Source organism: Procambarus clarkii, chromosome 1 (assembly GCF_040958095.1).
Source record: "Procambarus clarkii isolate CNS0578487 chromosome 1, FALCON_Pclarkii_2.0, whole genome shotgun sequence".
NCBI lineage: Eukaryota > Metazoa > Arthropoda > Malacostraca > Decapoda > Cambaridae > Procambarus > Procambarus clarkii.
The window spans coordinates 45,499,613-45,515,288 of NC_091150.1; the positions used below are offsets into that span (position 1 = coordinate 45,499,613).

The 15,676-nt window shown below is 48.8% G+C and overlaps 1 protein-coding gene across 17 annotated transcripts in view; it reads right to left on the reverse strand.

Annotated features, from left to right (window-relative positions):
• Nucleotides 1-15,676, reverse strand: part of LOC138349637 (protein outspread-like) — a 287,191-nt gene that overhangs the window by 171,762 nt on the left and 99,753 nt on the right. For all 17 annotated transcript variants that reach the window (XM_069304611.1, XM_069304568.1, XM_069304532.1 and 14 more), the window contains one exon: nucleotides 7,375-7,455. In XM_069304611.1, the coding sequence (XP_069160712.1) occupies nucleotides 7,375-7,455 (81 nt within the window). The remainder of the gene's footprint in view (nucleotides 1-7,374; nucleotides 7,456-15,676) is intronic.

Sequence of the window (15,676 nt, forward strand, 5' to 3'; positions counted from 1 at the left end):
CGCCCAGTAAATCCTCCCCGGCCAGGATACGAACCCATGACATAGCGCTCGCGGAACGCCAGGCGAGTGTCTTACCACTACACCACGGAGACTTTGTTCTTGTTGTTTAAGAATCGCTACCTGGAACCAAAAGTTCCAAGTAGCACGGGCTATGGTGAGCCCCTCTCACTCTGTCCGTAGAGGAGACAGTGTATATATGCTGGGTAGCATCGTGATCGTTATCTTGGTTATCTTGAGATGATTTCGGGGATTTTTAGTGTCCCCGCGGCACGGTCCTCGACAAAGCCTCCACCCCCAGGAAGCAGCCAGTGACAGCTGACTAACTCCCAGGTACCTACTTACTGCTAAGTAACAGAGGCACCAGGGTGAAAGAAACTCTGCCCATTGTTTCTCGCCAGCGCCCGGGATCGAACCCGGGGCCACAGGATCACGCGTCCAGTGTTCTGTCCGCTCAGCCACCGGCTGTCGAGGAGGGCGACCTTGAGGTGCTTCCGGGGCTTAGCGTCCCCGCGGCCCGGTCGTCGACCAGGTGATAGTCAGTCAACACGAGACATTCTACAATGTAATGTTCAAGGGAGCGCATGTTTTCTCATTCAGAAATTTGACACATGATGTATTCGACATTTGAGTTGTGAACAAAAGTGTTATGTCCGAGGCGAGTTCTGGCCGCTATAACATCACACTCAAGGTTCTCTGTATATGGAAGTATTGCATATGTGAGGCAGGACCGGTAAGAACGGTGGGATGAGGCAGACAAGGAGAAGGACGTGGTGAAGAGGGATGAGGGAGGCGGGAATAGCAATGAAAGCAAACAATAACAATGAAAGCAAACAATAACAATGAGAGTAAACAATAACTAGTTGTGTAAACAATAACGATGAGTGTAAACAACAATGAGAGTAAACAATAACTAGTTGTGTAAACAATAACGAGGAGTGTAAACAACAATGAGAGTAAACAATAACTAGTTGTGTAAACAATAACGAGGAGTGTAAACAACAATGAGAGTAAACAATAACTGAGAACAAACAACACATGTACACCCAGCAAGAGGAGCGCGCCCACTGGGTATACATGGGTTGTATACCCAGTGGGCGCCCACTGCTCACAGTCATCAGTTTACATGCTGCAACAAATACATTAAAATACTGAAACAAAAACAAAAGTAGACAAAGGGCCACCAATTCTTAAAATACAAATATTTTAGCTAAAGGAACAACAAGAAATAAGAAAAATTCAAAATACTACAAACACTGAAAAAGAGTAAGCCAAGAACATGGAGTAACACAAGTCACACCTCACCCCGGCCTCCTAAGCTGTCCCAACGTCAAGAAACTGTCGTACTAAAATGCGCTTATCCTAATCTACCAGAGGACCCAAAACAGAAAACGGGACAGTGTCAATTTTGCGAGCCCCTACCATATTTTAGTACGGCGATTAGGGGAAGTTTACGTCAAAGTGCGACGTTCTATTACGAGGACGCGTTGCACAAACGCAACACACCCTCCCTACGGGCTCAACACACCCTCCCTACGGGCTCAACACACCCTCCCTACGGGCTCAACACACCCTCCCTACGGGCTCAACACACCCTCCCTACGGGCTCAACACACCCTCCCTACGGGCTCAACACACCCTCCCTACGGGCTCAACACACCCTCCCTACGGGCTCAACACACCCTCCCTACGGGCTCAGCACACACCTGGTCTACCCACCAAGCACCATAAACGCCCGTCCTCACCATCAACGAAGCAAAAACTATAATAACAATCATATAATAACAACAATTAAACAATAACATTTGCTTCTTGAACCCTTCAAAATACCTCTGGAAAACAGTATTAAACAACCATGTCAACATTGCCGGGAATTAAACCAAGAGAAACATAAAGACTGGGGGGAAAAAGAGCGGGTAATTAAGACAGAAAACGAGGTGTGTCGACGTTCCCGCCAAAACCTCCCGCCAAATATGGCGTAATGAGTGTCTTTCCGCCCAAACTGGATTAATTAATATCCTGCGAGTTTTGTTGGGGTTCATTAAAACTCATTACCGTCCGAGGCAAGAAGTTTATTGGTCTGCTTCCTCGGCACGCTCTGTGCGTCCTCGTCGTGTTAAACCTGCATACACATTTGCATAATTATCGTGCAACCCAAGAAAGGGAAGTAACACAGGCTTGCCAACCCTTGCCCCGCCCTTGCTCTGATAGGCTAACGCCTCACTGACGGTAAATTCTACTTTTCTATCGATATTTTCACTAATAGATGGAGACACTATTCTCAGGGGATTCCAACATTCTGGATTGCCAGAGTTGATGTGTGTGATTGAGGAACGCTCAGGAATGTAAATTTCAACAATTTCATGGTATAATTAGATTACGTTAGTTATGTATCAAATTGCATGCCTCAAATTGGTTTGTTTCGTTAAATTACATTATTTGTCGTCTCCTATTTATATAATGTATCACTTATTGTCAGAAAATTTTAATTATTTCCAACCGGTCCTTCCTGCTTTTGTTAGTTTATAACATTATTCTCATCGGTGTTACGCTAATTGTTTAACAATGCACTTGAATTTTTGCGTAAATTTAAGTGAAAATTATATATTCGCAAACATTTAACAATGACATTTTCTTGAATCTGAACAAATACAATAACTTTTCCATTAATAAAGTTTGTAAATTTCATTCTCAATTTCAGTTACCATTACTAATGTTATTGAGAGTCAGAAGCCGCCGCGAGGAGGATTGTAACCTGTGTTCTGGGTCGTCCTCACCCACGTCTTGGGTAACACCCCCAGTTTATGTCAACCACTTGGGCTGGACGGTACACCGACGGTCTCTGTCCATGCAGGTCGGCGTTCAATCCCCGACCGTCCAAGTGGTTGGGCACCATTCCTTCCCTTCGCCTTATCCTAAAATCCTGACCCATTCCAAGTGCTATATAGTTGTAATAGCTTGGCGCTTTCCCCCTGAAACTTCCCCTTCCCTTGCGTTTGTCACGCGCGTAACAAGGTTGATATTCTGAGACACAACTTATAAACATTAGTAAGGGCCTGTAAGGCTTGTTAGCATTCCATGTAACTTTAAGGGTCATAACTCCCCGACCTATCGCAGTGTTGTACAGGCACCTTGATGAACACCTCCGTACACTGGCGTAGTGACTCTACCAATAAGTACCACAACCAAGGAAGAGAAGAACAATTAGCATGACTAATGAACTTGGTGGTTACCAGCACGAGTGACAGTCCACTCCCTGACGTCAGAGATGACAGCCAACCATGTCATGAGTGACAGACTAATCTGGACGCTAATTATGAAACCAACCATGACGACGACTCTTCAAACATTGACCTACTTATGTACACCTGTATGAGTGTACATGGTGTACATGTACACTCGATCATGATCATGTACCATGTGTACATGGTCATAAGTATACACAGTTGACGAGTCTGAAAGCTCCACAGCTCAAGGCTATTACTGTTATAAACAACCTGGCAGCCTTCAGCAGCTCATAAACTGTTCAGTAAATATAAACTAAGCCACCATGCTGGAGAGATGTATAGGTTTGGTAAGGGGCCACTGAGGTGCTTGGAGACGCCTGGTTCTAGCAGGTTCACAGGTGTCCTGTATACCAGGACACAGGTGGGTGTGTCCTACACCCACCTGTGTCTCGCAACACTCCACTCAACATCGTGTGACACATGATACATCCAGTGACACGCTACACCCAGTGACGACACCGATTCTACACCCAAAGTTAATATCAGAATTAGGTTAGTGCATCACTTAAGGTACGGCTCATACCCCACTTGTTTATGTGATCAGCACGTCAAGTTGTTGTGGTAACACTGGTGGTTAGTCTCGGTTGGCAGCCCTGGCCGACATGCGTGACGTCACAGGTAAACACTGCCTCTAAATTATCACAGCGTATATATATACACCTTGTTCAGTGTTGGCTACTATATACACCTTGTTCAGTGTTGGCTACTATATACACCTTGTTCAGTGCTGGCTACTATATACACCTTGCTCAGTGAGGCCGGATGGCAGTTTTCTCAGAGGTGAAAACTATAGTAGTCTAAGAGAAACAAGCGAGAAGGGATATTCAATCAATTCAATTTCAATAATAGGAGGATCTACTGGGAAAAAATAAATGTACACCTTGCAAACATTCAATGGGAGCCGGCATTACGCGACAAAACTCCCACACAGGGAATCCCTCAACTGACAGCTGAAGCATACAAGGTCTGCTTGAAGCACGTGCCTGTGAGGAGGGTCAGAAAGAGGACCACTCTAGAAAGAGAACGCAGACCACTGTACAGAAGGAAAAAAATAATGGAAATGCTTCGGCAGACACGACTATGACAAGCAAGGAAAATAAGCCTAAACAGGGAGATCGAAGAAACAGAACAAACGTTGAAGCGATCATACGAGTCTGAGGAAATGGAATTGGAACAAAATGATATACAAGAGATAAAGAAAAATCCGAAATATTTTTTCACATACGCAAAATTAAAATAAAAAACCTCCACCAGTATTGGACCGTTAATTACAACTGAAGGTACGTACACAGAGGACAACAAAATTAGTGAAATTCTAAGAAGCCAGTATGAGGCTATGTTTAGCACACCATTAAACAAAATGAAAGTTCCAAAAAGTGGATCAGGAAAGATCCAGAAAGTTTCTTTATGAATGACATCCAAGCTGAAGATAATATAACGGATAATAACACAAACTCGGAAGACTTTGACAGAAATTGACAATAAGCCTATGCACTTAGCTCCTGGGCCCGACTCGTGGCATTCAATATTCATTAAGAAATGTAAAGTACAAATAGCGCGAGCACTCGGTGCAATATAGATAAAGAGCCTGTATAAAGGGAAAAAAACCAGCAGCACTTAAATCTGCAAATATAGCTTCTCTGCACAAGGGGGGTAGTAAAGCGTTGACAAAAATTATAGGCCAGTTGCACTAACATCACACACAAAAGTTTTCGAAAGAGTTATTAGGAATAAAATTTCTAGTTTTATGGAAAATAATGAACTACACAACCCAGGAGAACATGGATTTAGAGCGGGAAGATCCTGTCTGTCACAGTTACTCAACCACTATGACAAAATCACAGAAGCCTTAGACGAAAAGCAGAATGCAGATGTTGTACATGCAGACTTTGCAAAGGCATTCGACAAATGTGACCATAGAGTGATAGCTCACAAAATGAGGTCAATGGGAATAACTGGTAAAGTAGGACGCTGGATACTCAATTTCCTGTCGAACAGAACACAACGAGTTACAGTCAATCAAATAAAATCGAGTCCAAGCGCAGTTAAAAGCTCTGTACCTCAAGGTACAGTCCTTGCACCGCTACTGTTCCTTATTCTCATATCAGATATAGACAAAAATACAAGTCACAGCTTCGTATCATCCTTTGCAGATGACACAAAAAATCAGCATGAAAATTACCTCTGCGGAAGACATTGAAAAATTACAAGCAGATATTAATAAAGTTTTCGACTGGGCAGCAGAAAATAACATGAAGTTTAACAGTGATCAATTCCAGGTACTCAGGTACTGTAAAAATGAGGAGCTTAAACATAATACAGGGGACAAAACACAATAAAATTTGCCAATAGTGGGAAAGCAACATGTAAAGGATTTGGGAATAATGATGTCTGACGACTTAAATTTTAGGGAGCATAACCAAGCAAATATTGCGTCAGCCAGAAAAATGATCGGATGGATTACGAGAACTTTCAAATCCAGGGATCTCATCACAATGGTTGTACTCCAAGTTACTTGAGCTGTCCCGTCTTGAGTACTGCTCAGTACTCACTTCCCCCCCCCCCCTTCAGAGAGGGAGAAATTGCTGAAATAGAGGGAATACAGAGAACATATACGGCACGCATAGACGCGATAAAGCACCTAAATTATTGGGATCGTCTCAAAGCTCTCCACTAGAAAGGAGACGAGAGATATATCAAATAATATACACGTGGAAAATACTAGAGGCCAGGTCCCAAATCTACACAGTAAAATAACAACGTACGGGAGTGAACGATATGGAAGAAAATGCAGAATTGAACCAGTGAAGAGCAGGGGTGCCATAGACACAATCAGAGAACATTGTATAAACATCAGAGGTCCGCGGCTGTTCAACGTCCTCCCAGCGAGCATAAGAAATATTGCCGGAACAACCGTGGACATCTTCATGAGAAAACTACAGTTTTCTTCAAGAAGTGCCGGACCAACCGGGCTGCGGTGGGTATGTGGGCCTGCGGGCCGCTTCAAGCAACAGCCTGGTGGACCAAACTCTCACAAGTCAACCCTGGGCCTCGGGCCGGGTTAACAAGCAGATATTAATAATATATTATTTTATTAGATTAATTATTAATAAAAAAATACATCAGGTAGGTATCCTCACCCCAGAAGGATTCGAAGCCAGATAGCCAGGGGCTCCATGCATCTTAGCGTGCCAGGGGCTCCATGCACCTTAGCGTGCCAGGGGCTCCATGCACCACGCACAAGTGTTGCTCACGTGCATGAGAGGTGGTCTGATTAAATATCTGTGCCCAAAATTGGTCACGGAGTGCTGTTGGGAACTGGGTTAAGTGTCTGACGCCTTCCAATTCATTTAACAGTCGTTGTGGCCTACTGGTGAAAGTACTAGACACGCTAAGGTGCACGGAGCCCCTGGCTGGCTGGGTTCGCATCCTTCTGGGTTGAGGAGTTTTCTGTTGCATATTGGCTTGGGGACCATTCAAGCTTCTTTATATATATATATATATATATATATATATATGCGAACAAGCCTGAATGGTCCCCAGGACTATATGCGAATGAAAACTCACACCCCAGAAGTGACTCGAACCCATACTCCCAGAAGCAACGCAACTGGTAACTACAGGGCGCCTTAATCCGCTTGACCATCACGGCCGTCAAAAAGGAAGTGATAGCCGAGGCTATTTGAGCCACTTCCCCGACGGCAAAAAGTGGGGGAAGTGGCTCAAATAGCCTCGGCTATCACTTCCTTTTTGACGGCCGTGATGGTCAAGCGGATTAAGGCGCCCTGTAGTTACCAGTTGCGTTGCTTCTGGGAGTATGGGTTCGAGTCACTTCTGGGGTGTGAGTTTTCATTCATATATATATTATATATATATATATTATATATATATATATATATATTATATATATATATATTATATATATATATATATATATTATATATATATATATTATATATATATATATATATATATATATATATATATATATATATATATATATATATATATATATATATATATATAATAAACCCTTCAATAAGCACCAGTTTCTTTATATATAAAAAAATAGAGGGGTGGGGTCCCTTACCTTGGTTCTGTTGAGAGGGATGGAGAAGTCCCAGTCAGGAGCAACAAAGAGGTAGCCACACTTGGACACCTTCCTGCTCGCCTGTAACACAAACACCACCATTAATACATTAATACTCTTACACAAAACACATTTGTCTTACGTCTTACACAAACGACATATATATATATATATATATATATATATATATATATATATATATATATATATATATATATATATATATATATATATATATATATATATATACACACAAGTGCAAAAAAAACTACATTAATAATACAAGAATGGTAAACGCGTTTTTGACCGTCAGGCTTTTTTAAGGTCTAGAAAGATGACTTGAACCCATACTACCAGAAACATCTGATGTACAGTATCCCTTAACCACTTTTAAGGTCTAGAAGTGACTTGAACCCATACTGCCAGAAACATCTGATGTACAGTATCCCTTAACCACTCGACCAACACGACCGGACAAAAGAGGATGGTAGTCGAGGCTAATTGCCCGTTCCCCTGCCGGCGCTCTGTTGGTAATCTTGGGCATTTATTTGTCCCATTACTATTAATTTTGTTTCACTAAATTTGATTAATTTCTATTTCTGTGTTTTGAGTTCACCCATAAGAATATATTTGTCGTCGTCCCACGGGATCCACGAGCCTGTGACTACTGTACGGCAGGTATATGCTTCAGCAAGCCTATTCTATTTAATATCAGATGTATTTCCTTGGGTTTCGATCTGATCCGCACTTAACGTAAATTCATCCCTCCATTTTCTATTAATTTGGGATCCATATTCGGAGAAATATGTCTAGTTGACGGTTTCCTGTTTCATCGTCAATTAGGGGGCTATTCAGGGTGAAGTGGAATCAGGTGGTTGGCAGTTGAGAAGATCGTAGTTTGTTAAGGGGCCCAGTACCTGGGTGCTGTGTACCAACTGTGGACCAGCTATGTACCAGCCTGGGTACTGTGGACCAGCCTGGGTACTGTGTACCAGCCTGGGTACTGTATACCAGCCTGGGTACTGTGTACCAGCCTGGGTACTGTGGACCAGCCTGGGTACTATTAAGAGACGAGGAGAGTGGGAGTTGGGAGAGGACTGACAAGGGTCAAATTAATTATGGTGGCCTTAGCAGTGGGCGGCTGCCCCCCCCCCCCCCCCCACACTGCCTACACCACGCCACACCTAATTCTACCTGGAGCATTATCTCACTCTGCAACAGGTACTGTGAGAGAGAACTATCAACATCAGAGGCCCGAGACTGTTCAACACGCTTCCACTACACATAAGGGGCATAACTGGCCGACCCCTCACAGTGTCCAAGAGAGAACTGGATAAACACCTCCAAATGATACCTGATCAACCAGCCTGTGACTCATACGTCAGGATGCGAGAAGCCGCGTCCAACAGCCTGGTTGACCAGTCCAGCAACTAGGAGGCCTGGTTAGAGACCGGGCCGCGGGGACCTCAAGGTAACCCGTAGCCGCTCTCGCTAACCAAAAACCCCAAATGTTCTCAACTGAACCCCAAAGTTCATTTAGCTCGGCAAGTTATAGTCTTGTGACCCATGTGGTTGAGGCCGTGGCCCACAACTGTATGCACACCAATTGGCCTGTAGTGAGGCAGTTACAGTTACTAACACCCCCCCCCCCCACCCCTCACACACACACACACACACCCAACGGCCGCTGGGTGTGGACCGACCATCTAGTGACGGGCGCACACTGCCCGCACTCTCACCAAACTTTGCATATTTGGCTAAAATTGTGAAAGAAATACTTATACAGTTAACATTCGTAAATCTGCGAATTCCGTGATTTTTAACATTCAGTGACGTAGCATACCAATGATGTCTGGGGGAGTTCTTCACTCCGGGCTGTGCTGGGAGCGGCCCGCAGGCCCACATACCCACTCCGAGCTGTGCTGGGAGCGACCCACATACCCACTACAGCCTAGTCTGCAGACAGTTTACCTCTGGTCAGGTACAGCCTCCCGCAGGAACCTGTAGCCCAGCCTAAGCCTAGCAGTGACAACGTCCAGAGAAGCCTGGTGACGTTAGCGGGGGAGTCATAGAGGCGCTCCTGCACCTCACAATGATGACAGGTGAAGTAACTCATGTGACTGTCACTTCACCTCAAGTCTACTAGTGTTACAGTGCAACCCGTTCTCGCAAATTTAATAAGTCAATATTGACTTATTAGTTGCGTGCATAGGTGACATACTAAACATAATAGTTTCCCTTGAAAAGCTTCATAGAAAACACCGACCTTACCTAACCTACTTAGTATGTTAAAATAAGCATCTTATAGCTTCGTAATTACAATTGTTACTTAAACTATTATAGGTATAGGTTAGGTAATAATTGTAATTACGAAGCAATAAGATGCTTATCTTAACATACTAAGTAGGTTAGGTAAGGTCGGTGTTTTCTATGAAGCTTTTCAAGGGAAACTATTATGTTAAGAATATCACCTACGCACACATTTAATAAGTCAATATTGACTTATTAAATTTGCGAGAACGGGTTGTACAGTGCCCTCTACATGTCTGCTCCCAGGCACTACAATATGGTGATCAACTCCCTCTTTAACAGCTCCTGCTTTGGCTGACTCGTCAGTTGTATCACGCATGCACAGGACAATACGAGGAGGATCCGTAGCAGACAAGAGCTATGATTATTTTATTATATATATGTGGCGAGCGTGAGACACATATATATGATTATTTTATTATATATATGTGGCGAGCGTGAGACACAAGCACGTCACAGTTACGCCTTGAGGAGTTTAGGAGACTCAAGGGTGAGGAGGAGTCCCTTACACTTAAGGTGTCGACTTGGGATACATGTACTGCCACGAGTGCACCGGGTGACACACAACTGTCAAGAGTGCACGGCCAGGTGTTGACAGCAGTTGGCTGGACGCGCCTCTGGTAGTCCCACCACCGGCACCTTCAGGGGCACCACCACTGGACAGGTGCCGGGCACCACCGGTGAGGGGGGAGAGGTGTATGGGCCCGCCACCAGTCTGGCTTGGGACAAGGTGCGAGGGACCCCCACAACAGTTGCCTCACTCCCGGGGACCCATTGACTGCTAGGCTCCCTCACGAGTGTCAGTCAACAGCGAAGCCAACTCTGCCACGAGAGCCTTGTACAACAATTAGCAAGCGAGCACTGGTGAGAGACGGGGGGGGGGACACGCAGGCAACCCTCACAGTAACTATTACACACTTCCTCCACAAACTGCTTAACTACCCAAGCTTAATGACCTAATTATGTGATTACCGTCACCCCCCCCCCCGGCTGCTGCTGCTGCTCCCTGGTAGCCGGACAAACAACTCAATCGCGGCACTTAATTATTGGTTTAGTGCGCTAATTACCAGGAAGGTGATCGCCGTGGACCAAACGATCGTTAAGAGAGACGAGGTCTTCACAGATCATAACTGATTAACTACAAGAGCTAATTACCAAGATATCCCGGGGCCTTAACTGTCCAACCAGAGACAAGGTCATTGCGAAGGTTAACAACCCAACTACAGGCCCCTGGCGCCCGACCAGCGTGCCACGTCGCGAGCTTAACGTCAGATAATTCAGCCTGGGAAACTTAAGTGCGGTAGCTAAGTGCACTTAAGACCATGTGGGCCCACCTGACTGTTGTGTCTAGTGGCCAGAGAGGAAGGTGAGGAGGAGCACCAGGGACCCGTCTGCTGCTCCCCCCTCCCCCCCTCTCTCTCTCACTTGATAATAAATGTGAGTTGAAGTCCTCCTGGACGCACGCACGGACGGACGGACGCACGGACGGACGGACGCACATTGCGTCGACAAAGAAAACGGAGAGAATTCTACAAGAAGAAGTACATGAAGAAAGTAACCAGGGAGTAATACGGGGAGCAGGCGAGCACCAGGACAGTCTTCACGAGTCAGCATTCAGTCAAAATATCAATTTTCTCATATATAAATTAATATTATATATTATTATTATATTGTGCATATTTTGGCGTAGGTTAAGTCAGGTGTTTAGGTTCTGTTGGCGATGACATTTGTAGTACGCGGTCAAGCTTGACAGTTACGATTCGAACAAAGGACGTCAGCGAAACACAGTTGGAGAAGTGTTGGAACGTCGTAAGATGAGAGTCGTGTGTACAGCGTTGTCATTCATGAACATTGGGTTGGTGGGTGTGGGTAATCACCTGTGGCCTTTGATGACGAGGACGACCGCCTGGCCTAGTACCTACGAGGAGTTACACTACAAGTTCCTACGCTCAGCATGGAGGCTTCACACACACAAACAACGGAAAACGAAGCTGGGAGACGGTACAGGAGTATGTTACAGGGCATTTCTCACCCACTTTTCTCACTACGCCCACTCCACTTTCCTCCCCCCCTCCCCCTTTATCCATGACCGTTCTTCCGCGCTCCTGCACGTCTCCGTCACCCCTCCGTCACCCCCCGCCCCCCACAGAGGGAGCAAGAAGCACAAGAACCCACTCCACAAATGTCACACCATTCATAAACTTCTCCAAGACTGGATGCTGACCCCGCCCCCACCAACACCACCGCCAACACTACTGCCGGCTGGCCTACCTGGCCTGGCTTGCTTGGCTTGCCTGGGCTGCCTGCTTGGCTTGCCTGGGCTGCCTGCTTGGCTTGCCTGGGCTGCCTGCTTGGCTTGCCTGGGCTGCCTGCTTGGCTTGCCTGGGCTGCCTGCTTGGCTTGCCTGGGCTGCCTGCTTGGCTTGCCTGGGCTGCCTGCTTGGCTTGCCTGGGCTGCCTGCTTGGCTTGCCTGGGCTGCCTGCTTGGCTTGCCTGGGCTGCCTGCTTAGCTTGCTTAGCTTGCCTGGGCTGCCTGCTTAGCTTGCTTAGCTTGCCTGGCTTGCCTGGCTTGCCTGCTTAGCTTGCTTAGCTTGCCTGGGCTGCCTGCTTAGCTTGCCTGGCTTGCCTGCTTAGCTTGCTTAGCTTGCCTGGCTTGCCTGCCTGCTCTGCCTGCTTAGCTTGCCTGGCTTGCCTGCTTAGCTTGCCTAGCTTGCCTGCCTGCTCTGCCTGGGCTGCCTGCTTAGCTTGCTTAGCTTGCCTGGCTTGCCTGTTTAGCTTGCTTAGCTTGCCTGGCTTGCCTGCCTGCTCTGCCTGGGCTGCCTGATTTGCCTGCCGTCTCTTTTTAAACTTGACAAAATAGGGTTAGGCTTTTCATTTCTGGTGTTGCTATACCGACTTGTAGCACCACCAGCACGAGGATACACACCAAGCCGGTTGTGTATGGGGCCCAGAGCTGACAGGTCTACCAGGCACACACACACAAGAGGTGTTACACCCACAAGCGGTACGTGGTAGAAGAGGGAGAAATGTGACTGTTTATTTTGACTTCACGAGACGCGCCCACATCAAAATGTTTAAGTCGGCTCGTAATTATTGCGTGAATGACCAACCCACTCCCTCGGTGACGGTCTCCCTGGAGATGGTTGCCACAGCCACAGTCCCCGCTGCATGACTAGGCCTCCTGGCTGGTGATCTGCTCAACCAGGCTGTCAGGTGCCGCTGCTCGCAGTCTGGCAGACCCGTGGATCACATATGATTTGGAGGTGTTCACCAAATTCTCTTTTGGGCAGCAACACAATTTGCTACAGTAGGGGGGTAGGGGTCGAGGTACTGGTGAATAGTGCGGGCACCGCAGCACTCACAGTATCTGTAAAGTATCTACACTGACACCTCTGTAAAGCTGTACCGGACACACGTGTAATGCCTTGAAAGTATCGTATCGAGCTGAGTGACCTGTGAGGCGTGTCAGAGCCTCTCCAACACGGCTTGTCGCCGGGCTTGTGAGCCCTCAGGCCGGAGCCCCTCAGACCGGGGGCCCTCCAGGCACAGAACGTCCAGCGACGCAGGTTCGATCCCATTGCACAGCGCCAGTGTTATCGATGCACCACGTTTTCGTGTGTGTGCACTGGTATGTGTGGTGTGTGTGTACTGGTATGTGTGGTGTGTGTGTACTGGTATGTGTGGTGTGTGTGTACTGGTATGTGTGGTGTGTGTGTACTGGTATGTGTGGTGTGTGTGTACTGGTATGTGTGGTGTGTGTGTACTGGTATGTGTGGTGTGTGTGTACTGGTATGTGTGGTGTGTGTGTACTGGTATGTGTGGTGTGTGTGTACTGGTATGTGTGGTGTGTGTGTACTGGTATGTGTGGTGTGTGTGTACTGGTATGTGTGGTGTGTGTGTACTGGTATGTGTGGTGTGTGTGTACTGGTATGTGTGGTGTGTGTGTACTGGTATGTGTGGTGACCATGTTGCCTACATCACGACCACACCAAAACCTGACAGCTGTAGGGCAGCTCTCAGCCATCAGTGCCGGGAAGACGGTTATGGGGCAATAACAAGCAATACCCCGCCAGCGCCCAGTAATTGTCTAGGATACACGCTTCAAATGTCGACGTTTCTTGCAAAATGTAAACGCCGAATACAGCATGTATAAACATTGATACTTGGAAAACTGTTGAGGTGCTCAACATTACGTGCAAAAGATCTCCACCTGGGCGAGCTGAGCCACTCTCAGGAGTACACTCCTCAACCCTGGCGTGGTGGACCACACTCGACCCTGGCGTGGTGGACCACACTCGACCCTGGCGTGGTGGACCACACTCGACCCTGGCGTGGTGGACCACACTCGACCCTGGCGTGGTGGACCACACTCGACCCTGGCGTGGTGGACCACACTCGACCCTGGCGTGGTGGACCACACTCGACCCTGGCGTGGTGGACCACACTCGACCCTGGCGTGGTGGACCACACTCGACCCTGGCGTGGTGGACCACACTCGACCCTGGCGTGGTGGACCACACTCGACCCTGGCGTGGTGGACCACACTCGACCCTGGCGTGGTGGACCACACTCGACCCTGGCGTGGTGGACCACACTCGACCCTGGCGTGGTGGACCACACTCGACCCTGGCGTGGTGGACCACACTCGACCCTGGCGTGGTGGACCACACTCGACCCTGGCGTGGTGGACCACACTCGACCCTGGCGTGGTGGACCACACTCGACCCTGGCGTGGTGGACCACACTCGACCCTGGCGTGGTGGACCACACTCGACCCTGGCGTGGTGGACCACACTCGACCCTGGCGTGGTGGACCACACTCGACCCTGGCGTGGTGGACCACACTCGACCCTGGCGTGGTGGACCACACTCGACCCTGGCGTGGTGGACCACACTCGACCCTGGCGTGGTGGACCACACTCGACCCTGGCGTGGTGGACCACACTCGACCCTGGCGTGGTGGACCACACTCGACCCTGGCGTGGTGGACCACACTCGACCCTGGCGTGGTGGACCACACTCGACCCTGGCGTGGTGGACCACACTCGACCCTGGCGTGGTGGACCACACTCGACCCTGGCGTGGTGGACCACACTCGACCCTGGCGTGGTGGACCACACTCGACCCTGGCGTGGTGGACCACACTCGACCCTGGCGTGGTGGACCACACTCGACCCTGGCGTGGTGGACCACACTCGACCCTGGCGTGGTGGACCACACTCGACCCTGGCGTGGTGGACCACACTCGACCCTGGCGTGGTGGACCACACTCGACCCTGGCGTGGTGGACCACACTCGACCCTGGCGTGGTGGACCACACTCGACCCTGGCGTGGTGGACCACACTCGACCCTGGCGTGGTGGACCACACTCGACCCTGGCGTGGTGGACCACACTCGACCCTGGCGTGGTGGACCACACTCGACCCTGGCGTGGTGGACCACACTCGACCCTGGCGTGGTGGACCACACTCGACCCTGGCGTGGTGGACCACACTCGACCCTGGCGTGGTGGACCACACTCGACCCTGGCGTGGTGGACCACACTCGACCCTGGCGTGGTGGACCACACTCGACCCTGGCGTGGTGGACCACACTCGACCCTGGCGTGGTGGACCACACTCGACCCTGGCGTGGTGGACCACACTCGACCCTGGCGTGGTGGACCACACTCGACCCTGGCGTGGTGGACCACACTCGACCCTGGCGTGGTGGACCACACTCGACCCTGGCGTGGTGGACCACACTCGACCCTGGCGTGGTGGACCACACTCGACCCTGGCGTGGTGGACCACACTCGACCCTGGCGTGGTGGACCACACTCGACCCTGGCGTGGTGGACCACACTCGACCCTGGCGTGGTGGACCACACTCGACCCTGGCGTGGTGGACCACACTCGACCCTGGCGTGGTGGACCACACTCGACCCTGGCGTGGTGGACCACACTCGACCCTGGCGTGGTGGACCACACTCGACCCTGGCGTGGTGGACCAC